The sequence below is a fragment of the Myxocyprinus asiaticus genome, chromosome 13 (assembly GCF_019703515.2).
Source record: "Myxocyprinus asiaticus isolate MX2 ecotype Aquarium Trade chromosome 13, UBuf_Myxa_2, whole genome shotgun sequence".
NCBI classification, from domain to species: Eukaryota; Metazoa; Chordata; class Actinopteri; order Cypriniformes; family Catostomidae; genus Myxocyprinus; species Myxocyprinus asiaticus.
The window spans coordinates 22,561,324-22,586,736 of NC_059356.1; the positions used below are offsets into that span (position 1 = coordinate 22,561,324).

At 44.6% G+C, this 25,413-nt stretch overlaps 1 protein-coding gene across 1 annotated transcript in view; it reads left to right on the plus strand.

Annotated features, from left to right (window-relative positions):
* Positions 1–1,337: 1,337 nt before the first annotated feature.
* Positions 1,338–25,413, plus strand: part of LOC127450941 (all-trans-retinol 13,14-reductase-like) — a 34,038-nt gene continuing 9,962 nt past the window's right edge. The window contains exons 1-2 of the mRNA XM_051715447.1: positions 1,338–1,435; positions 1,637–1,836. Of these exons, the coding sequence (XP_051571407.1) occupies positions 1,338–1,435; positions 1,637–1,836 (298 nt within the window). The remainder of the gene's footprint in view (positions 1,436–1,636; positions 1,837–25,413) is intronic.

Sequence of the window (25,413 nt, forward strand, 5' to 3'; positions counted from 1 at the left end):
TATTTCACATAAAATGGTTATTTCATTTCCACATCTGCTACTATCAGTCTTGGGATTTTGTTTATCATTAGATGAATACATAGATCAGCACTTTAATTAAGAACATGACTGACTGATCTAGTGGTAACTTTTTGCCTTTAGTTTATAGAGGTTTTGGATTCTAATTCACCCAAATATAACTTTTTATTTTAATAAAACAAGATTGCAATAACAGATGCAAGGAGACGAGAGTAGCGGAAACACAGACACATTTATTGACAGTTCTGTATATGAAAGAACAGCGAACTCCGAAATTCAGATAGGGACAACCACAAACTCTGCACTCCAGCAGCGGGAACCCGGAATGCGCCTGAGCTCCCATGAACAAGATGACACAGTTAATAAATAAACGTCTCCCATCACACAACCCAGCCATGAAACAACTGTCTCGTTTGGAAGGAGGCATCCTCCGGAGGTCGCATTTGTCGGCCGCATATGTCATCGAGGCTGTCTCGTTTCAGAAAAGCGAGTAGGACACTTCAAATACAGCCCTCTTTCACTGGAATTCGGAGGCTGCATGAGGTGTATCCTTCATGGGCACTCACAACCCACAATACTTTACTTCAACGGAAATGTCTAAAAAATTTCAATATGATGTTCAAACAGTTGAAGTACCTCAGTAGATGGGTGCAGAGTATATAATATGTATAATTATATTAATATATAATTAAAATAATTATTAGACTAAAAGTAAACATGTAAAATCTATTTTCTTTTCTCTTTACATCATTATAACACTCCTAAAATGTACCTCATATATTCCCTTCCAGAGGGTCTTGGTTCCCTTCTCACTCAAAGCGCTCGCACTTGTTAAAGAGTGGCGTGCTGTCATAGCAACCATGTTATGTTCCATTTCCGTTTGTCCCACAAAGGCCGTCTCGTTTAAACGAAGCTTGTTTAAAGGTGGACACTCGGTATACTGCAGCCTTCAAAGGACGCGTCCTACTTAGCATGCAGCCTTCCAAACAAGACACAGCCACTCAGTTTATATAGGAAGGAAACACTCTGCATGCCGGTGCTCCCCATCAACAATCAGCTAACCTGGGTACCCCACACCTGAGAGCGATTAAGAGAGAGGGAGAGAAAGAACACACACAAACGAGCAGGGACGATCTCTGCTGTCTGATGGCCGGAGCGAGCGCCGACATACTGTGTGGAGACTAGCGGTTTGACAACACTGGGCTGTGACTGGTTCGTTGATGGAAGGAAGTAGTGTAGTATCCGGAAGTAATTCGGAGATGGAAGATGAAGCATATGGCGGGGAAGGTAGAGGTGGGAGAAATTTTAAATGGTCGGTGATGGAAAAACGAAAAAGGAAGAAGAGTTGGAGTCAGATCTCGGGAACAGATAGTGATAAGGAGCAGAGCTCTACAAGAATAAGGAAGGAAGATATAAGGTACTGTTGAAGTTTGCGTCTGATGCTGTTGGTATAATCCATCCATTGAAAATTGCCAAAGCTATTATGGAATAGATTGGAAAGAATGACTGTGCGAAAAATTTGAGGGATCGTAAATGACTTATATTATGTAAGGATAGTAGTCAACAAATGGCAGCGCTTGGACTAAAAACATTGCAATAAAATGTTGATGTGCCAAAGATGTGCCAGATATGGAGGAAATCATGAGTACGGTAAATGTGAACAAGATGTGAAGCCAAAGTGTGGTAATTGTGGTGGGGAGCTCAGTGCATGCTATGAGGGCTGCCAGTACAGGAAAGAAGCTGTTCAGAGTGTGAGAGCGTCAGAAGGTCTGACTTATGCAGAGGCTCTCAAGAAGTTTCAGATGTCAAAACCTAAGAGTGACAACAGATTGGAACTGAGTCTTCCAGTTAATGAACCAGACCCTAGCAGAGTAAATATGAATGGAAAACTCATGGTAGTTGACAAGATTGCATTTGTTTCATTTTTGGCTGAGGTAGTGAATTGCTCAGCACAAACTGAGAGTAGAAAGAGAGGATTAAAATTATTATTAGGGCAGCAGAAAAATATCTGGATGTTGAGGAGGTATCAGTAGAACAGATAAACGATAAATTTAAGATGCACATGGCAAGTTCTCAGGCACCATGTGGTGGATCCTAATGGTGCTATGGATCTTGCAGTGGAATGCAAGGAGATTAATTGCGAACGGTCAAGAATTAAATAAAAATATTGCAGAACAGAATAACAAGTCACATGTAATTTGTATTCAGGAAACTTGACTTCCTTATCTGTCACTCACTCAACGTTGTGTCGATGTAGTGACACTAGGGGTCACTCTTGGGAGCCCAAGACACCTCTGGTCTTTGATAAAAGGCCAATGAAAATTGGCGAGTGGTATTTGCATGCCACTCCCCCAGACATACGGGTATAAAAGGAGCTGGTATGCAGCCACTCATTCAGATTTTCTCTTCAGAGCCGAACGTTCATGCTCACTGAGCTGAATTCTCATGACTGTTCATTCACCTCTGCTGGATCTGATGGCGCATTTCAGCGGCTTCACCCTCCTCTGCGCTGGTGCACTGCAGAGAATGCCCCTGGGCACTTCGGCAGAAAAAAGAGAGTATATTTTCCTGAAAGAGTATATTTCTCTAAAAGAGCGGCACACACGGAACGTCTTTTTAAAGACGCGTCTTTTTAAAGATGCCTTTCCGATTGTGTGTTAGTCCTGGTTGCGGTCATTACCTCTCAACTTCAGATGGTCACGATCGCTGTCTTTTGTGTCTGGGCGTGACCCACATGGAGGCAGCATTTGTGGATGGTTCATGTTCTCACTGCGAGAACATGACCATGGCAACGTTGCAGTCGCGGCTTGCTTTCATGAGAAAGCAAGCCACCCCTGCGGCTCCCCGCCTCGGTCCTTCTACCTACGGGTTTGAGGCCAGCGCGGCTAGCACTGGGGGCAATTTGGGGACCCCAATGTGACCGCCTCCTCCGGGTTCAGAGCATCTCTTTTCTCGGTTTGGAGTTGGACTCAGTCTCTTTGACAGCGCACCTCACAAACGAGCGTGCACAGTTGGTGCTGGCCTGTTTGAAGGCGTTCAAACAGAAAACAGCGGTTCCACTGAAACTCTTTCAGAGGCTCCTGGGTCATATGGCATCCTCAGCGGTGGCCACCCCGCTCAGGTTGATGCATATGAGACCGCTTCAGCACTGGCTTCAGACTCGAGTCCCGAGAGGGGCATGGCGCCGCGGGACACATCGCGTGGTCATCACGCCGGTCTGTCACCGTCTCTTCAGCCCTTGGACCGACCTCTCATTTCTATGGGCAGGTGTTCCCCTAGAGCAGGTCTCCAGATGCGTCATGGTCACGACAGATGCCTCCAAAATGGGCTGGGGTGCTGTTTGCAACAGGCATGCAGCTGCCGGCTTATGGACGGGCCCGGCTTATGGTCGGGCATCAACTGCCTCGAGTTGTTGACAATTCTGCTAGATTATATCATGTGCTGGAAAGCAAAGGATATTTTTCTCCTTTCCAGAGTGGGTTTCGGAACACTATGGATGCGGTTTTATGTCTAGAATCTGACATCAGGAAGGCTCAAGTTGACAAGTTTTAGTATGGGTATTTCTCGACGTGGAGAAAGCCTACAATATCATATGGAAAGAGGGGCTTCTAATTAAACTGGATAAGATGGATACTGGAAGGAGAATGTTTAACTGGTTTCATAGTTTCCTTTTTGACAGATCTATTCAAGTCAGGGTGGGATCATCATATTCCAAAACATATTATATCAAAAAAGGTACTCCTCAAGATAATGTGTGTAGCCCCATCCTATTTAATGTAATGATTAATGAAAACTTTTCCCAGGTTGGTGCAGGAGTTGAAAAGTCTCTGTTTGCGGATGATGGAGCACTGTGAAAGAGAGGGAGAAATGTTTCGTATGTGGCTGAGTGTATGCAGAGTGCCAGTAATGAGGTGGAAAAATGGACTGATAAATGGGGACTTCATTTATCAGTGTCGAAAACACAGGTTATTTGTTTTTCAAAAAAGAGAGAATGTCCTAGTGTAAGATTACAGCTATACGGCAAACCTTTAGAACAAGTGAATGTGATAAGATATCTGGGGGTATGGCTAGACACAAAACTGACATTAGCAATTCACATACAAAAAATAGTTGATAAATGCAAAAAAAGTTTTAAATATCTTAAGATGTTTAGCTGGGGTGGATTGGGGCGCCAGGCGTCACTCATTGAAGAGAATATATTGTGCATTAATTAGGTCAACTATAGATTATGTATGTATAGCATATGGGTCTGCGTCTAAAACTTTGCTGCAGAAAGTAGAAATAATTCAGTCACAGGCATTACGTATATGTTGTAGTGCTCTCAGATCTTCTTCTATTCCTGCCTTACAGGTAGAAATTAGTGAACTGCCTCTTGATATTAGAAGACAAAAGTTAATGTTGATTTACTGGATGACAGTAAAGGGACACTATGAAACTCATCCAGTTAAAAAGTATTGGTAAAATGCTGGGAATATGAGTCAGCCAAGTTAAGAAGTTTTGGATGGATTGCAGAAGAAGAAGCCCAATCATGTGGAATAATAAATGTAGAAGTGAGCCCCATAGTAATAGTGTCACCTATTTCACCTTGGCTATTCCCTTTACCATTAGTAGATCTTAATCTGCAAGAAATGATTAATGATAAAAATAGAGTAATAGCAAAGGATGCAATGGTTAAACAGTATCTAGAGCAGAATTACTACTCAATGCTTACAATTTTCACAGATGGTTCTAAAGATCCTGAAACAGGTCGAGCTTCAGCAGCTGTATATGTCCCACATTTTCAAGTTAAAATTGGTAAAAGAGTATCTGACCAAGTAGGAGTTTATTCAACAGAGATGGTAGCAATACTATTAGCTATCAGGTGGATGGAGGACACTCGGCCAGTGAATGCGGTGATATGCTCAGATTCATTCTCTGCTTTATCAAGCCTTATTAGCGGGAGATCCTCAAGACAAGACATTTTATATGAAATTCTTTAAAGTATGTACAGAGTAAATAAGTTAGGAATTAAGTTGTGTTTCCTGTGGGTTCCAGCACACGTGGGAGTGGATGGAAATGAGGAAGTTGATCATTTAGCAAAGCAGGCACTGAAATTATCACATATAAATGAATATCCCACTAAGTAAAGAAGAAGTTAAGGCCAAAATCAGAACAGCTATAAAAGGGAAATGGCAAGAACTTTGGAATGAGGAGGGAAGAGGAAGACATCTTTATCATATTCAAAATCAAGTAGGAGGTGAAAGAGGGAATTTTGGTAGTAGAAGAGAAGACACAATCATTACCAGACTTAGCCTTGTGCACACATCTCTAAATGATTCCTTATTTAGAATTAACAAACATGAGTCTGGGAATTGTAGATTATGTGGATCAGCAGAACTGTAGAGCATGTACTAATATACTGTACTGCTTATGAAAATGAAAGAGTATTTCTGTTGGAAGAAATAAGAGAAATGGGGATAGGAAATCTTACTCTTAAAAAACTGATGCATAATGGCTTGAATCATCATAAAATATATAATGCATTAATGAGATATTTAAGAAAGGTAGAACTGTTTAATAGGATTTAAAAGGTAATCAATTTTTTTTTTATATATAACTTTTATTTATTTTTTTATTTTTTATTTTTTTCATTCCATCAGTGATCCACACTCCAGCCCAGTAGGTGGCGGGAATGCACCTATCGTTTGCCAACCTCCATAAAACGCAAAAGGAAGAAGAAGAAGAACACACACACACACACACACACACACACACACACACACACACACACACAAACAATACGGCCGAGAAGTTCATCACAATGAGAGACACGGAAAAGAGCGCGAGCTGCAGCAAAACTACTAACAAAAGACACTGATAACATTCAAAATAACACATTCAAGCGCCGGATGGCCAGTCAAAACACACACAGATGAAACAGAAACTCCTATTCAAGAACTGAATATGTTTCAAGCGGATTATACACATACCTGATGAAAGCTATTTCAAAAAGACACGTCTCACCCGTCTCAACAAATAACTGACGGTGATGTGTCTAATAATCATTCAGTAAATACTTGGAAACAGCTGAGAAATTCATCTTTTATTTGGGATTAATGACACAAACATGCAAAAATATTATTACCTTCCTTTGCTTGTTATTTATGTTTAAGATATTTTAATTGCTTGGTATTCTTAAAGCATTATTATGTCATGTCTCTGTAAAGTTTTTAAATGAAAAATTCTGAATCACCAAGTTGACAGTAATGCCATCATGTTGTTTGGTTTCCAGCTTTTTTTGTAATTAACTAACCACCAGTTAATTGATAAATATTTATTGGATAGAGGTGTCCCTTCAGCAGGTGTGATATTTCTTTTATCTGATTTCAGATTTCTAGATCCATTTGACTGCAACAGTCTAATTCTTCTTCACTGTCCTTATTTCCTGGTGGCATTGGCACGGTGGCTCAGTGGGTTGCACTGTTGCTTTACAGCTAGAAGTTCAATGGTTTGAGTCCTGGCTCAACCTGGGCCTTTTTGTGTGGAATTTCTCCAGGTGCACTGGGGCTGGTTGCTCCAGCTGTGCGTAAGTTAAAACTTTTTATGCACTACTAAATATTTGAGCGTTGCACCATTAAACTTCGGTAGGACGTAACTCTACGTATAAACTCAATATTTACGGCAGACTCCGACCAGGAGTAACGGATGGAATAAAAAAGCAGACTCATTTAATAACATCAGTGAGCTCATGTTTTGGCTGACAGGCATCAGTCCTTTCAACATATATGATGGTGTTGACATTTACACTCGTTTACATTTACGAGAGAGAAAAAACTTTTAAACAGCTCTTCAGCATGAAACCGATCTAACGGTGCCATTTTCAGGATGCATCGCCCGGTGTCAAGTTTCAACATATACGAAATATATAAGATATTAAAATGAATAAATGTCTATTTTTCCAGCCTGTTGTATTAGTATTTATTTATCACCCCTTATTTTTTTTAGATACAGTTCCTATACATTGTTATTTACACAGGGCAAATATGCTATTTATTAAATCTACTTTTATTATGTATCGTATTTTAATGACAGTTAAATGACTGACAGTTACGTGAACAAACAAGATTTGAACATCAACCGTAACAAGATCAAACTGAAATTCACAGCTTTTTAACACTTCTGTGTACAAATTTGAAGGCTGTTTATTGGATAAATACAGGTAAACGTCATATTATGCGACTACGCATTACTTTACGGAGAGCTTACAACCTACTAGTTAAGTCTTGCCTTAAGAACAGGTGGTGCAACCAAATTAAGCACTGACTTAGTTACAAACTAACTAGTAGTTACTAAGCCCTTAGTGTGAACTTTATTCCCAACTTACGTGAGAACTTACGCACAGCTGGTGCAACCCTACCCTGGTTTCCCCCACAGGTCAAGTGAACTGGAGACCCTAAATTGCCTGTAGGTGTGAGTAAATGTGTTTGTCTGTGTGCGTTAGCCCTGTTATGCACTGGCCACCTCCAGGGTATTTCCTCACCATCGGCCCGATACAGCTGGGATCTGCTCCAGCACTACCTGCAAACCTGCATAGGATAAGCAGCTATAGAAAATGGATGGATGGAAGTCCTACTTTCCAGCTATTTCCACTATATTTTTAAGGAAGAGTAGCCAACTTGAAAAGTCTTCAGGATCATGCCACTGCATCTAAATCCACATTTTAAAAATGAATTTACATTTTGACAAGAAAATGACCTCAAACACTTCACCAGTTTGCACCAGTTTGTGTTAGGTGACGATTTGGTCACCTCAGTCCCACAGTCTTCACAATTTAAACTAATGTGGGTAGAAGTTGAAAGGCAAGTGTAAAAGGCCCAGCCAAGTAGTACCAGGCAGTTAATTGTGTTTACACGCAGAAGGATTTGAACAGTATTCCAATTACAAACTGTTTCTAAAGAAACATCTGAATAGAATACCAAATAGTAGTCTAATGTCTGTCAAAGGAAGATAGTTTAATATAGGGTACAACGGGCTAAAGGCACCTCTTAAGGAAATTTGGCTTTTAATGGAAACAAATCTTTATTTTTATTAAATATTGATTGAGCAACATCATTTGTGTGAAAAGAAATAATAACGAAAGGTTGTTTCGATTAAAATTCAGATTTTAAAAAAAGGTGGTGAGGGAGCCTTTTACCCCACACTTGGGGTAAAAGGCCCCTAGGGGGTTTAAAGTGATATTGTGTAGGTACCGGGCCAATAGTTATAGGGCACCATTTGTCAACTTGGGGTTCAGTGTCTTCACAAATATGCACTATCAACCCTAAGTTTTAGCTTGCAATAATTATTTTTAAAAAGATACATGTTTAGCTTGGAAAAAAAGGAACGTCATGGTTACTGGTGTAACCTCCGTTCCCTGATGGAGGGAACGAGACGTTGGTGTCGATGTAGTGACACTAGGGGTCACTCTTGGGAGCCCGAGACACCTCTGGTCTTTGATAAAAGGCCAATGAAAATTGGCGAGTGGTATTTGCATGCCACTCCCCCGAACATACGGGTATAAAAGGAGCTGGTATGCAACCACTCATTCAGGTTTTACGCTGAGGAGCCGATATAAGGTCCGGCCATTTCAGCGGGTAGTTCAGCGTTGTGGCAGGAGGGACCAACGTCTCGTTCCCTCCATCAGGGAACGGAGGTTACACCAGTAACCATGACGTTCCCTATCTGTCACTCACTCGACGTTGGTGTCGATGTAGTGACACTAGGGGTCCCTATACAAAACGCCACAAGGCTGAACTGTGTTACGTGAACTGGCGGTGTGTGGTGGGCAGACTTGCTGTGTGCCTCATAGCCAGCACACCAGGTCGACACGTAACCTCCCCCAACACAGTTATGAGTGTCGAACGGCCCTTTTTGGGGACAAGTCGACTACCCAGAGATAGAGACAGGCTTAACCCAGTCATGGCCTCTTTCCCCTTCTCTTTTTCCACTCCCTAAAAAAGAAAGGGGGATTATCCGACTGGGCCACCAGGTCTAGTCGGGGGGTGTCCCTCCCAAGGGGAGGACACCGCAGAGACCACACCTCGCCCCAAGAGAGGGGGGGATATTTAAGTGGAAGAATACATCACATGGTCTTTCCAACCATGTGGAGAGCCTTCAAGGTAGATCCTACCCAATGGGGGAGGAGTTACTACAACATGGAGACTGAGGGGCTCTGCCCAAGGAAGACGCAGTTTGCCAGTAGGGAAACGAACTAGCGGAAGATATAGATCGCATGGGGTTAGCCTTACAGGGAACTGCCACATGCGGAGCAACTACCCCAGAACCGGGCTCTTAGTTAGCGCGTGTACTGGGCCGGCAGCAAGTCTCTCCGAAAACTCGACTGCCACAGGGCTCGGAGGAAGTCAACCAGGGAACAACCTTTGTGAACACTACTGGGAATTAACAGCGCACGTCTTCAGCTCAAAAGGAGGTGGAAGGCGCTATGTGCAAGCGATACACCCGGCCGGCTATCCCGGGCTTATCCGCTTGTGTTGCGTGCCACTACCTGGGACGAAACCGGTTCCACCCGGAGGTTGTAGAACCTTGCAAAAGGTGTTGGGTGTTGCCCAGCCCGCTGCTCTGCAATGTCTGTTAGAGAGGCACCTCTGGCCAGGGCCCAAGAAGCCGCTACACCACGAGTAGAATGGGCTCGTAGCCCTACCGGGGGCGGCATGTTTTGGGCGAGACATGCCATAGTTATGGTGTCAATGAGCCAGTGGGCGATCCTCTGCTTGGAGACAGCGCTTCCTTTCCGCTGTGCACCGAAGCAGACAAAGAGCTGCTCAGAGAGTCTAAAGCTCTGCGTGCGATCCAAATAGATGCGCAAAGCGCGCACCGGACACAGCAACGCCAGGGCTGGGTCTGCCTCCTCCTGGGGCAGTGCTTGCAGGTTCACCTGGTCTCTAAAAGGAGTGGTGGGAACCTTGGGCACATAGCCCGGTCGGGGGTCTCAGGATCACGTGAGAATAGCCCGGACCGAACTCCAGGCACGTTTCGCTGACAGAGAACGCTTGCAGGTCACCTACCCTCTTGATGGAAGTGAGCGCAGTCAGGAGGGCAGTCTTCAAGGAGAGTGCCTTAAGCCCGGCTGACTGCAAAACTCAAAGGGGGCTCTCTGTAGACCCTGAAAAACTACAGAGGTCCGATGAGGGAACAAGGCGTGGCCTGGAGGGATTCAGCCTCCTGGCGCCTCTTAGGAACCTGATGATCAGATCATGCTTCCCTAAGGACTCACCGTCGACTGCGTCATGGTGTGCTGCTATGGCAGCAACGTACACCTTCAAGGTGGAAGGGGACAGCCTCCCTTCCAACCTCTCTTGCAGGAAGGAAAGCACTGATCTGACTGCGCACCTCTGGGGGTCTTCCTGATGGGAAGAACACCACTTAGCGAACAGACACCACTTAAAGGCATACAGGCGCCTCGTAGAGGGAGCCCTAGCCTGAGTGAATGTGTCTACCACCGCAGGTGGGAGACAGCTTAGGTCTTCTGCGTCCCATCCAGGAGCCAGACATGGAGATTCCAGAGGTCTGGGCGCGGGTGCCAGATGGTGCCCCTTCCCTGAGAAAGAAGGGCCTTTCTCAGGGGAATTTGCCCAGGGGGAGCTGTCACGAGGAGCGTGAGGTCCGAGCACCACGTCTGGGTGGGCCAGTAGGGTGCTTACTAGGACGACCTTCTCCTCGTCCTCCCTGACCTTGCACAGGGTCTGTGCGAGCAGGCTCACTGGGGAAAACGCATATTTGCGAATGCCAGGGGACCAGCTGTGTGCCAGCGCGTCTATGCCGAGGAAGGCCTCGGTGAGGGCGTACCAGAGCGGGCAGTGGGAGGATTCTTGGGAGGCGAACAGGTGCACCTGTGCCTGACTGAATCGACTCCAAATCAGCTGGACCACCTGAAGGTGGAGTCTCCACTCTCCCTTGAGGGTAACCTGTTGTTACGGCGCGTCCGCCGAAGTGTTGAGGTTGCCCGGGATGTGAGTGGCTTGCAGCGACTTGGTGCTGCTAACTCCGTTGGAGGAGACGGCGGGCGAGTTATGACATACAGCGGGAGCGCAGACCGCCTTGGCGGTTGACATATGCTACCGCTGCCGTGCTGTCTGTCCGAACTAGCACATGCTTGCCCTGGATCAATGGCCGGAACCTCCGCAGGGCGAGCAGAATTGCCAGTAACTCGAGGCAGTTGATGTGCCAACGCAGCTGCGGACCCGTCTAGAGGCCGGCAGCTGCGTGCCCGTTGCCAACAGCGCCCCAGCCCATTTTGGAGGCGTCTGTCGTGACCACGACGCGCCTGGAGACCAGTTCTAGCGGAACACCTGCTCGTGGAAACGAGAGGTCGGTCCAAGGGCTGAAAAGACGGTGACAGACCGACGTAATGGCCACGTGGTGTGTCCCGTGGCGCCATGCCCGTCTCGGGACTCAAGTCTGGAGCCAGTGCTGAAGCGGCCTCATATGCATCAACCCGAGCGGGGTGGCCACCGCCGAGGACGCCATATGCCCCAGGAGCCTCTGAAAATGTTTCAGTGGAACCGCTGTTTTCTGTTTGAACGCCTTCAAACAGGCCAGCACCGACTGGGCGCGCTCGTTCGTAAGGTGCGCCGTCAAGGAGACTGAGTCCAACTCCAAACCGAGAAAAGAGATGCTCTGAACCGGGAGGAGCTTGCTCTTTTCCCAGCTGACCCGAAGCCCTAGTCGGCTGAGGTGTGAGAGCACCAGGTCCCTGTGTGCGCATAACCCGTCCCGAGAGTGAGCTAGGATTAGCCAGTCGTCGAGATAGTTGAGAATGCGAATGCCCACCTCCCTTAACGGGGCAAGGGAAGCCTCTGCGATCTTCGTAAAGACGCGAGGAGACAGGGACAGGCCGAAAGGGAGGACTTGTACCGATACGCCTGACCCTCGAACGCAAACCGCAGGAAGGGTCTGTGTCGAGGAAGGATCGAGACGTGAAAGTACGCATCCTTCGGGTCTACCGCCGCGAACCAATCTTGATGCCGGATGCTCGCTAGAATGCGTCTTTGCGTCAGCATCTTGAACGGGAGTCTGTGTAAGGCCCGGTTCAGTACTCGCAGGTCCAAGATTGGCCGCAACCCACCGCCTTTTTTCGGTACAATGAAGTAGGGGCTGTAAAACCCCCTCTTCATCTCGGCTGGAGGGACAGGTTCTATCGCGTCCTTCCGTAGGAGGGTAGCGATCTCCGCGCAAGGTAGCAGCGTTTCCATCTTTCACCAAGGTGAAGTGGACACCGCTGGACCTGGGCGGATGCCCAGCGAAGTGAATCGTGCAGCCGAGTCGGACGGTCCGGACCAGCCCTCGCGACGGACTGGAAAGCGCAAGCCATGCACCCGAGTTCCGCGCAAGGGGGACCAAAGGGACAATGTCATCGGATGTACCGGCGGGTGGGGCCTCGCGGCGGGGCGGAGCTTGAGGTGCCACACCACATCGTGGCCGTGCTGAGTCCGAGGACATCAAAGCACTTACCTGGCTCCTTGTGACCACCCCCGGAACAGCCTGGGACGGGGGAGGAAGAGGCCTGTCCTCATGACCCGTGGAGACTGTCACATCGGGGGCGGATTTGTGCCACAGCTGGGCGCTCAGGGCGGGAGACCGCCGCTGGAGCGCCAACCTGCCAAATGGAGTGGTGGACGGTGGTCGTGATGCCAGCCGTACACACCGAATATGTGACCCAGGGAACAAGGAAACCACTCTTGCAGAGCTCTTGAGTACTGCAGCCACTTGGGCATGCAGCGCAATTAAATGCAAAAGGTAACAAAAAGAAGATCTGCTTACCAGCTCCAGAGCAGCGGGTTTCGTTGTCCCTGGGTCGCCCGTCTCAGGGGCGCTTCGAAGACCTCCGTGGGTTCTTCGGTGCCGGCTGTGAGACGGGTGGCGTCGGCTTCCTGCGGTGGGCTCGGCGGAGCCGGTGCAGTCACTGCAGGGGGACGCCCTCGGCGATGAGTAGATGGGGGGATCTTGAGCCACGCTGGGGCAGGACAAGCCGGCTAGCATCCATCTACTGCTCTACCATCGAGAACTGCTGGGCAAAGTCCTCGACAGTGTCGCCGAATAGGCCCGCCTGGAAAATGGGGGCAGCAAGGAATCGTGTCCTGTCGGCCTCACCCATCTCGACCAGGTTGAGCCAAAGGTGGCGCTCCTGGACCACTAGTGTGGCCATCGTCCGCCCGGGAGACCGCGCCGTGACCTACCCTCGTGCAGTTCCTTTAGCGCCTTGGCGGACTTGCAGGAGAGCCATGGCGTGCAGGGCGGAGGTGGCTTGTCCAGCAGCACCGTAGGCTTTGACCGTCAGAGACGACGTAAACCTACAGGCCTTGGACGGGGGCTTTGGGCACCCACGCCAGGTGGCGGCGCTCTGCGGGCATAGGTGCACCGCGAGCGCCTTTATCCACCGGGGGATTGCCGAATAACCCTTGGCCGCCCCACCATCGAGGGTAGTGAGAGCGGGGAAGCTGAAAAGATCGGGACCGGGCAGTAAAAAGTGCCTCCCGCGATCTTGTCAGCTCTTCATGCACTTCCGGGAAGAAAGGAACGGGGCGGGGCGTGGCTTTGAGCGGCGCCGCGAGCCCAGGAACCAATCACAGAGCCGCGAGGGTTCAGGGAAGAGCGGTGAAATCCACTCTAACCGACGCTCGCGGCTGTCCGGGAAAGCATGTCGTCATCTCCGCGTCAGCCTGTGACTGGGCGATCGACCCCGAAGGGAGGAGCCCAGCCGAGGCTTCCGACTGGACGAGCCCGCTCTCCGATGCTGCGCTCGAGAGCTCATCACTTTCGCGGGCTCCGAATAAGAGGTCGAACTCGCCGTGAGACGAGCCGGCGGACTCACCCGGAAGCCCGATCGGGGCAGACGAGCGTGCTGGGGAATGGGAGGTCCGCGGGGGGATACCCGGCAGAGGCGGTCCCATTGGGGTCCCCAAATCGCCCCCAGTGCTAGCCGCGCTGGCCTCAAACCCGTGGGTAAAAGGACCGAGGCGGGAGCCTCTGGGGTGGCTCGCTTCCTTACGAAGGCGAGCCGTGACCGCAACGTTGCCATGGACACATTCTCGCAATGAGAATGTGACCATCCACGAACGCTGTCTCCGCGTGAGCAGTGCCCAGACACGAAAGACAGTGATCGTGACCGTTAGAAAGCGAGAGATAACGAGCACAACCAGGAATAACACACAATCGGAAAAGCATCTTTAAAAAGACGCGTCTTTAAAAAGACGTTCCGTGTGTGCGCTCTTTTAGAGAAATATATACTCTTTTAGAGGGGAAAAATGCTCTTTCAGAAAATATACTCTCTAGTTTTTCTGCCGAAGCGCCCAGGGGCGTTCTCTGCAGTGCACCAGTGCAGAGGAGGGAGAAGCCGCTGAAATGCGCCGTCAGATCCAGCAGGTGAATGAACAGTAGTATTCAGCTCAATGAGCATGACCGTTCGGCTCCGAAGAGAAAATCTGAATGAGTGGTTGCATACCAGCTCCTTTTATACCCGTATGTTCGGGGGAGTGGCATGCAAATACCACTCGCCAATTTTCATTGGCCTTTTATCAAAGACCAGAGGTGTCTCGGGCTCCCAAGAGTGACCCCTAGTGTCACTACATCGACACCAACGTCGAGTCAGTGACAGATAGGGAACAAATATTTAACAACATAGGAGGTCTGTTAACGTTGTGAATTAACTTTCGCCGCTTGGTTGGAGGAGGGTGGTGATATCCCAGATACAGCTCTGGATCTGGATGCAGTTCTGATCTCTTTTTATCAACAAAATGGTAAGAGCACACATACACCCTCTTGGGAGTTTTTTTTTTTTTTTTTTTTTTTTTTTACTTTAATGCTGCAAGCCATGCTCGTTTCCTGTCGTCATTCCTATTGTTCAGGAAAATCCTCAATTTATTTGTGTTGGTATGACAGCCAACAACTGCACACGTTGTTGTGATCGCTCTGCTTTGCTATTTTTTACATTAGTTCTAATGAGACTGGAATTGGAAAACAGTCTAGCATCAATTTGAATCATCATGGGTTGAGGCGGTTGGAACACTGAGCTGTGACTGGAGCAGAGATGACTGGAAGTGATGATGATTCAGGAAGTGAGCAGGGAATGGATGAGATGGAAGAAGGTGCAGAGGGAACTTTGAACAATCTTGGATGGCAGATAGTTAGTAGAAAAATCTCAAGCAAATAGATGTACTATGGATAGTGATGACAAAAAAATGAATCGGCAAGCTCAAAAAAGGGAGGAATTTAAGGTAATTATAAAATTTTAATCGCAAGGTTCTTGTAACCCATTGAAATTGACAGAAGCGCTGAAATCAAACTTGGGAAATATTGATCATGCAAAAACATTATGTGATGGAAAATTACTAATTTTCTGTAGTGATAGCAAACAACGTGACATGGCTCTGCGATTAAAATCACTGGCAGGCAAAGCAGTAACATTGAAAGAGAAAAAGTGGGTCAAGGGAGTGATATATGGTGTACCAACTGACATGTCAGAAGAGGTGATTAAAAGCAACATTACTGGAGCAAAAGTAACAAAGTTTAAATGACTGCAGTATGTGAGAAATGAAGTGAAAAAGGAGATAAAGCTGCTGATTAGAGTTATGGTTGGGTTATGAGCTACCCAGTAAAAGAGTATATACCACCACCAATGAGATGTTTCAATTGTCAAAGATATGTGGCAGCTGTATGCAATAGTAAGCAACGCTGTGGGAAATGTGGTGGAGAACATCAGTAGGGATCATGTGGAGAGGGAATAAAACTAAAATGCTGTAACTGTGGGGGAGAGCATAGTGCTGCTTACGGGGGATTTGTTGTGAAGAAAAGAGCAGTAAAGATACAAAACATTAAAATAACGTCATGGTTACTGGTGTAACCTCCGTTCCCTGATGGAGGGAACGAGACGTTGGTGTCGATGTAGTGACACTAGGGGTCACTCTTGGGAGCGCGAGACACCTCTGGTCTTTGATAAAAGGCCGATGAAAATTGGCGAGTGGTATTTGCATGCCACTCCCCCGAACATACGGGTATAAAAGGAGCTGGTATGCAACCACTCATTCAGGTTTTACGCTGAGGAGCCGATATAAGGTCTGGCCATTTCAGCGGGTAGTTCAGCATTGTGGCAGGAGGGACCAACATCTCGTTCCCTCCATCAGGGAACGGAGGTTACACCAGTAACCATGACGTTCCCTATATGTCACTCACTCGACGTTGGTGTCGATGTAGTGACACTAGGGGTCCCTATACAAAACGCCACAAGGCTGAATTGTATTACGTGAACTGGCAGTGTGTGGTGGGCAGACTTGCTGTGTGTCTCATAGCCAGCACACCAGGTCGACACGTAACCTCCCCCAACACAGTTATGAGTGTCGAACGGCCCTTTTTGGGGACAAGTCGACTACCCAAAGATAGAGACAGACTTAACCCAGTCGTGGCCTCTTATCCCCTTCTCTTTTTCCACTCCCTAAAAAAGAAGGGGGATTATCCGACTGGGCCGCCAGGTCTAGTTGGGGGGTGTCCCTCCCAAGGGGAGGACACCGCGGAGACCACACCTCGCCCCAAAGGGGGGGGGGTATTTAAGTGGAAGAATACGTCACATGGTCTTTCCAACCATGTGGAGAGCCTTCAAGGTAGATCCTGCCTGATGGGGGAGGAGATACTACAACATGGAGACTGGGGCAGAGGGGCTCTGCCCAAGGAAGATGCAGTTTGCCAGCAGGGAAACTAATTAGCGGAAGATATAGATCGCATGGGGTTAGCCTTAAGGGAACCGCCACATGTGGAGCACCTACCCCAGAACCGGGCTCTTAGTTAGCACGTGTACTGGGCTGGCAGCGAGTCTCTCCGAAAACATGACTGCCACAGGGCTCGGAGGAAGTCAACCAGGGAACAAATTTTGTGAACACTACTGGGAATTAACAGCGCACGTCTTCAGCTCAAAAGGAGGTGGAAGGCGCTATGTGCAAGCGATACACCCAGCCGGCTATCCCGGGCTTATCCGCTTAAGTTGCGTGCCACTACCTGGGATGAAACCGGTTCCACCCGGAGGTTGTAGAACCTTGCAAAGGTGTTGGGTGTTGCCCAGCCCGCTGCTCTGCAAATGTCTGTTAGAGAGGCACCTCTGGCCAAGGCCCAAGAAGCCGCTACACCACGGGTAGAATGGGCTCGCAATGAGAACATGACCATCCACGAACGCTGTCTCCACGTGAGCAGTGCCCAGACACGAAAGACAGTGATTGTGACCATTAGAAGGCGAGAGATAACGAGCACAACCAGGAATAACACACAATCGGAAAAGCATCTTTAAAAAGACGCGTCTTTAAAAAGACGTTCCATGTGTGCCGCTCTTTTAGAGAAATATATACTCTTTTAGAGGGGAAAAATGCTTTTTCAGAAAATATACTCTCTAGTTTTTCTGCCGAAGCGCCCAGGGGCATTCTCTGCAGTGCACCAGTGCAGAGGAGGGAGAAGCCGCTGAAATGCGCCGTTAGATCCAGCAGAGGTGAATGAACAGTAGAATTCAGCTCAGTGAGCATGACCGTTCGGCTCCGAAGAGAAAATCTGAATGAGTGGTTGCATACCATCTCCTTTTATACCCGTATGTTCGGGGGAGTCGCATGCAAATACCACTCGCCAATTTTCATTGGCCTTTTATCAAAGACCAGAGGTGTCTCGGGCTCCCAAGAGTGACCCCTAGTGTCACTACATTGACACCAACGTCGAGTGAGTGACAGATAGGGAACAGAGGGGATTGCATATGCTGAAGCCATTAAGAGAGTCAAGAACAGATCGATGCCAAGCCATGGCACCTTAAATGCAGTTAAGATACCTGAGAAAGAGAGGAGGAGTCATTGCAGGGTAACTAAAGAGTCTCTAGTGGTGGACACAAATCAGTTAGTAATGTTCATGGCAGAAGTGATTAATTGTTCAGCCCAAACATCTAGCAGAACAGAAAGGATCAAGATTATTATTAGAGCAGCAGAAAAATATCTGGATGTGCAAGATATCATTATAGAATCAATTAATGAAGCACTTAGAGCTGGACCAGCAGGCACACAATCGCCCAGTGTGGAAAATATATGAAAGGACTGATTGTACTTCAGTGGAATGCGAGAAGTCTTATTGCAAATGGACAAGAGTTTCAAAAATATATTGATGAATTAGAGAAGAAACTTGATGTCATATGCATACAAGAAACATGGCTTACACCACACCTTGACTTTGCATTGCATGGATATGTAATTGCACGTAAGGTTAGGGAAACAGGAAATGGAGATGGAGTGGCTACCTTTATAAAACTAGGTCTGAGTTTTAGTGTTAAAAACAACAATGAATTAGAGGCAGTAGTTATAGAAATTTGGCCAGATAATAGTGGCATTACAGTGATCAACTTTTACAATCCATGTAACAGACTAAATAAAGAGATCCTTGAAGATATTGGGAGCTCATATTATCATAAGATAATATGGTGTGGTGATTTTAATGCTCATAATACACTGTGGGGGAGTACTAGTACATATTTTAATGGCTGTATAATTGAGGAAATGTTGGATGAAAAAGGGTTGATTTGTCTTAATGATGTTAATGGTATAAGGTTGGATATAGTACATGGTCAAGAATCAGTATTAGATCTTAGTTAAATCATCATATGTTTTTATGATCTTGTTAATTATTTAAAACAGTCAGAAGAACTATTAGAGCTGCAAAGTAAGGATTTGGAAAGGAATTTTGTAATTCTGTTGGTTGGGAAACACAGATATCTGACATGGGATATGATAAGGAAAATGGGAGGAATCAGGAAAAACTATACTATACCTGTCCTTAAAAATGGTGAATAAATTGCTATTTCTAATAAAGATAAAGCTGAAATGTTAGCTAAAGTGTTTGTTAAGGTACATAGTAATAGTAATTTGACAGAAGAACCTAAGAAATCCAGAGAGACAGTGAGAAGAGAAAATCCTGATGTGTTAGAGAAGTGTAATCTGAATGAAACGTCTATAGATGTTCCATTCTCATTATTTGAACTTAAAAGAGCTATTGCTGGAGGGGATGATGAGATATTTTACAGCATGACTGAACACCTGTCTGATGAGGTGTGTAAAGTTATACAACAAATTTGTATAAACAAAGTGTGGATAACAAGCATACTTCCCTCTAGCTGGAAACATTCAATTGTCATTCCTATTAAAAAACCTGGTAAAGACCATTCTGAAGCCACTAGCTACAGACCAACAGCACTAAGTTCAAATATGTGTAAACTTATGGAAAGAATGATAACTGACAGACTAATGCATTTTATTGAAAGCAGAAACTTTTTTCTCCATATCAAAGTGGTTTTCAGCAAGGTCGAACCACAATGCTTTGCCTGGAATCAGATGTAAGAAAGGCTCAAGTATGCAAAGAATCTGTTGTAGCTGTATTCTTTGATGTGAAGCTTATGACATGTTATGGTCAGGGTGGAAACATCGTATTCTAACAGCTATCCAATTGAAAATGGAACACCCCAAGGAAGTGTATGCAGTCCTCTTTATTTAACATAATGACCAATGATATCTTTAAGCAGGATGAACCAAGTATGGGATGATCGCTTTATGCTGATGATGGGACAGTGTGGAAGAGAGGACAGAATATCTTGTACACTGCAAAAAAGGTCCAGTTAGTGATACACCAGGTTGAGGATTGGGCTATGAAATGGGGATTTCACCTGTCAACAGCTAAAACCCAAATAATGTGTTTTTCAAAAAAGAAAAATACAGCAGTAAAACTCACATTATATGGTCATTCACTTGAGCAGGTAGATGTGGTAAAATTTTTGGGAATGTGGCTAGACAAACAGTTGACCTTTCCCGTACATATTGAAAAACTGATTACAAAGTGTAAAAGAGTAGTAAACGTTATGAGATGCCCGGTAGGATGTGAGTGGGGAGCAAGCCACAATTCACTCAAGAATTGTGTGCTTATAAGATCAGCAGTTGATTATGGTTGCATGGCATATGGAATAGCAAGTGATTCACTACTGAAGAAAATAGATGTGGTGCAGACGTAGGCTCTTAGAATATGTTGTGGGGCTTTAAGTACATCTCCTGTAAATGCCCTGCAAGGGGAGATGGGTGAAATGCCACTGACAGTGAGGCATCAACAACTATCAATGGCTTATTGGGTATCATTAAAAGGACACAATGATGTGCATCCCACAAAATCTGTGTTTGATGAGTGCTTGGCAGGGTTGGGAAGGTTACTTTTGAAATGTATTCCACTACAGATTACAGAATACATGCTGTAAAATGTAATTTGTACCATATTTAATTAGATTACTCAAGGTCAGTAACGTATTCTAAATTCTTTGGATTACTTCTTCAGCACTGGTAGATTTTTTCACTTGTTTTGACTATAAAAACTCTGCCAGTACAGTAAGACAATATACACATGTTAAAAATACATGATAAAAAAACCTAAATATCTTATGCAGTGTTGTTTCTAAAACAAGATAAACCAAATTGATCTTGTTTTAAGGATTTTTGATATTTTTACAGTAAAACAATACAAAAATTATTATCAAGAATAAGATTTTTGCCCTTATATCAAAGGTCTTACTAGAAAAAAAGAAATTGTGAATTTTCTTGATAAAAAAATATGATCATGCCTGGTAACATGTGCATGTAAAATGGCTAGAAATAGCATTTTAGTTTAGTGTAAAGCTGACAATTTACACAAGGTTTATTTCTATTTCTTGTGCTCCAAACGTACTTCAAACTTACTTCTCTGTCTGCTCGTATGAATGTAACACATCATAAGAAAGTGTTTCACCGCTGTTCAAATGCACTTTGCATTGCATCTTTTATATGTTTAAATGTTTTCCATCTGAAAGGACTAAATATTAAATGAAACAAATGACAATAAAATGCAAAGTAATCTCTTCAGTAATCAAAATACCATTTGAATGTAACTGTATTCTAATTACCAATGATTTAAATTGTAACTCTAGTGGAACTTGTACAGTTACTTATATTTTGTATTTTAAATACGTAATCCCGTTACATGTATTCCGTTACTTCCCAACCCTGGTGCTGGGAACACATACAAGGCAGCTTCAAGAGCTTAGGATGGACAGGAAATAGAACCGCCCAATCAATGGGTCTCGATCAAAGAAAATATAGTCAAAGTGTGCCATTACCTTGGGTCCACCGTGTTTTATTTCCTTTGCCCTGCATTGATACACTACAAGAACAAATAAAAAAAATATAAGGACTTGGCAGAGGATTGTATAGTTAATCAATATATTAAACAAAAATATAATAATATGGTAGACATCTTTACAGATGGATCTGGAAAAGCAGGAGCAGCTGTGTATGTACCGAAATATCAGATAGCCATTAAAAAGAGAGCACCAGACAATTGAATGGTGTTTACGGTTGAGTTGGTGGCAATATGTTTGGCTCTCTAGTGGGTGGAAGATGTAAGACTTGACAAAGTAGTCATTTGCACAGACTCTCTAGCAGCCCTGAAAAGTCTGCAATTTGCACACTCTGACTGTAGACAAGACATAATATATAACATTTTACAACTCTTGTACACACTGCATAATCAAGGAAACATTATTAGTTTTCTCTGGGTTCCTGCACATGAAGGAGTAGAAGGAAATGAGATTGTGGACAAACTACAGTGCATCCGGAAAGTATTCACAGCGCTTCACTTTTTCCACATTTTGTTATGTTACAGCCTTATTCCAAAATGGATTAAATTAATTATTTTCCTCAAAATTCTACAAACAATACCCCAGAATGACAATGTGAAAGAAGTTTGTTTGAAATCTTTGCAAATTTATTAAAAAAAAACAAACAAAAAAAAAACATTGCATGTACATAAGTATTCACAGCCTTTGCTCAGTACTTTGTTGAAGCATCTTTGGCACCAATTACAGCCTCAAGTCTTTTTGAGAATGATGCTACAAGCTTGGCACACCTATTTTTGGGCAGTTTCTCCCATTCTTCTTTGCAGGACCTCTCAAGCTCCATCAGGTTGGATGGGGAGCGTCGGTGCACAGCCATTTTCAGATCTCTCCAGAGATGTTCAATCGGGTTCAAGTCTGGGCTCTGGCTGGGCCACTCAAGGACATTCACAGAGTTGTGCCAGAGCCACTCCTTTGTTATCTTGGCTGTGTGCTTAGGGTCGTTGTCCTGTTGGAAGATGAACCTTCGCCCCAGTCTGAGGTCCAGAGCGCTCTGGAGCAGGTTTTCATCAAGGATGTCTCTGTACATTGCTGCATTCATCTTCCCCTCAATCCTGACTAGTCTCTCAGTTCCTGCCGCTGAAAAACATCCCCACAGGATGATGCTGCCACCACCATGCTTCGCTGTAGGGATGGTATTGGCCAGATGATGAGCGGTGCCTGGTTTCCTCCAGACATGACGCTTGCCATTCATGCCAAAGAGTTCAATCTTTGTTTCTCATGGTCTGAGAGTCCTTCAGGTGCCTTTTGGCAAACTCCAGCCAGGCTGTCATGTGCCTTTTACTAAGGAGTGGCTTCCGTCTGGCCACTCTACAATACAGGCCTGATTGGTAGAGTGCTGCAGAGATGGTTGTTCTTCTGGAAGGTTCTCCTCTCTCCACAGAGAAATGTTGGAGCTCTGTCAAAGTGACCATCGGGTTCTTGGTCACCTCCCTGACTAAGGCCCTTCTCCCCAATTGCTTAGTTTGGCCAGGCGGCCAGCTCTAGGAAGTGTCCTGGTGGTTCCAAACTTCTTCCATTTACGGATGATGGAGGCCACTGTGCTCATTGGGACCTTCAATGCTGCAGAAAGTTTTCTGTACCCTTCCCCAGATCTGTGCCTCAATACAATCCTGTCTCGGAGGTCTACAGGCAATTCCTTGGACTTCATGGCTTGGTTTGTGCTCTGACATGCACTGCTAAATGTGGGACCTTATATAGACAGGTGTGTGCCTTTCCAAAGCATGTCCAATCAACTGAATTTACCACAGGTGGACTCCAATCAAGTTGTAGAAACATCTCAAGGATGATCAGTGGAAACAGGATGCACCTGAGCTCAGTTTTGAGTGTCATGGCAAAGGCTGTGAATACTTATGTACATGAGATTTTTTTTTTTTTTTAATAAATTTGCAAAGATTTCAAACAAACTTCTTTCACATTGTCATTATGGGGTATTGTTTGTAGAATTTTGAGGAAAATAATGAATTTAATCCATTTTGGAATAAGGCTGTAACATAAAAAAATGTGGAAAAAGTGAAGCGTTGTGAATACTTTCCGGATGCACTGTAGCAATAAACTCATTCAGATGTAATAACTCACTCATATAATAACTCATAATTCACGTGAGCAAATCGGAAGCCAAGGCACTTATTCGTAAAGCTGCAAATAATATCTGGCAGAAACTTTGGGATGGAGAAAAAAAGGGGAGACACTTATATAAGATACAAGAAAATGTGGGTACAGGAGGAGGAACCACAGCTTTATTAAGAAGAAGAGAAGAATCAATAATAACAAGAATATGCATAGGTCACACTGGATTAAATGGAAATTTGTATGAAATAAAAAAGTATCATAATGAGTTATGCAGTCATTGTGATGAAGTAGAGATAGTTAAACATATTATTCTACACTGCACAGCCTACAACAATGAATGACAAGAATTACACTCAAAATTGCAGGCAAAGAGAATCCAAGGCATATCATTAAAATGTCTTTTAGCGAAAAAACAAGGGAAATTAGATATGACAGATGATGTTTTGAGGTATATGAAAGCAACAGGATTATATTCGAGAATATACGTTTTTGTGTGTATGTGTATATATATATATATATATATATATATATATATATATATATATATATATATATATAACCTTAAATTAAAATAACAGGGTGTTGTATCTCCCTGAAGGGGTTTATATTGTGATAATGATCAGCTGTATATTATCCTGATTATTACATGGCTACTTAACAAATAAATAAAAACATGGACATGGAAAATTTATTTTAGGTTTAAATTAGTATATTAGCAGACTTGCAGAATGAGAAACAGAACACAAGCCCAACTATGTTGTAAACAGATTACCTGGATGATGATTTTAGCCATTCGTTGCTTAGACAATCTAGAGGATTTTTAATGTTTTTATGGGTTAAAGATGTAATGTTTTATTAAACAAACTGTGACCTTTCCCCTACATTAATGTCCTCAGATGGATGAATGCATCTGTCATGGTATGGATTTTCAAAAGCACCAATAGTTGAATCAGGACAATCACAGCTTTGCTTATTTGGACTATTAATAGACCATAAATTGGTTAAAACTGAAACAGCAGCAATTAATAAGCTTAATCAAGTTACAGAGTTTAACAATGTGAAAATAACACTGTATCCCTGATTAATTTTTTTGTAATTAACATTTTTTATTGATTCAAAGAGAAAACACAACAGAGAAAAACACAACATATACACACCGAATCAACATTTAACTTTTACCACTCATTAACATCCCTCCCCAAACACCAACTCCACCCTACCCCAAAGAACACCCCTGTGGTCACATAAAATAATACACACACTCAAACAATAAAATAAAAAATAAATAAATACAAATAAATAAAAAATAAAACATATAATAAACATACATAGTTAAACTAAACATCTCCCTCCTCATCCCCTCCCCTAGAGTCCTCCAAAACTGCCAAATACCTACCCCACTTCCGGAAAAATAAGTCCTCCAGCCCCAGCCTTCCATCTATCATCTTCTCATAAGCCGCCACCCTCCCCATCTCCGCACACCACTCCGAAAATGGTGGCGCTCCATCTGACTTCCATCCCCTTAAAATAATTTGTCTACCGATCATCATGCCAGTCAGAACCCAATTTTTTATATATTTGTCACCCGAATTTATAACTTCCCCATCGCCCAAAATGCAAAGTCTGGGGCAAAGTTAAATTTGAGTGCCCAGAATGTCATGGAAATAATTCTGAATCTTTAACCAAAAATATTGGATCTTAACGCATCCCCAAAAACATGGGCTGTGTCTCCAACTTCTGATTGGCATCGCCAGCAGGTGGGTGTGTCTCTAAGCCCAAGCCTATATAATTTAGAGGGGGTCCAATAAAAATCTTTGTAAAATCTTAAATTGCATAAGGCGAACCCTTGCATCTCTAGATGCCGACTTGACATTTTTCAGAATCTTAGTCCACACTCCATCCTCCAATACCAAATTCAAATCTTTCTCCCATAATTTCTTAATAGAAGTTAAAGCTCCATCCCCCATACTCTGAATTAACAGGGAGTAGTACACTGATGCCTCATGACCTTTTCCAAAAGCCGCAATCACCTCTCCCAAAGAATCTGCCGCCTTAGGAGGGGGTGTGCTACTCCCAAAAATAGCACAAAGCAG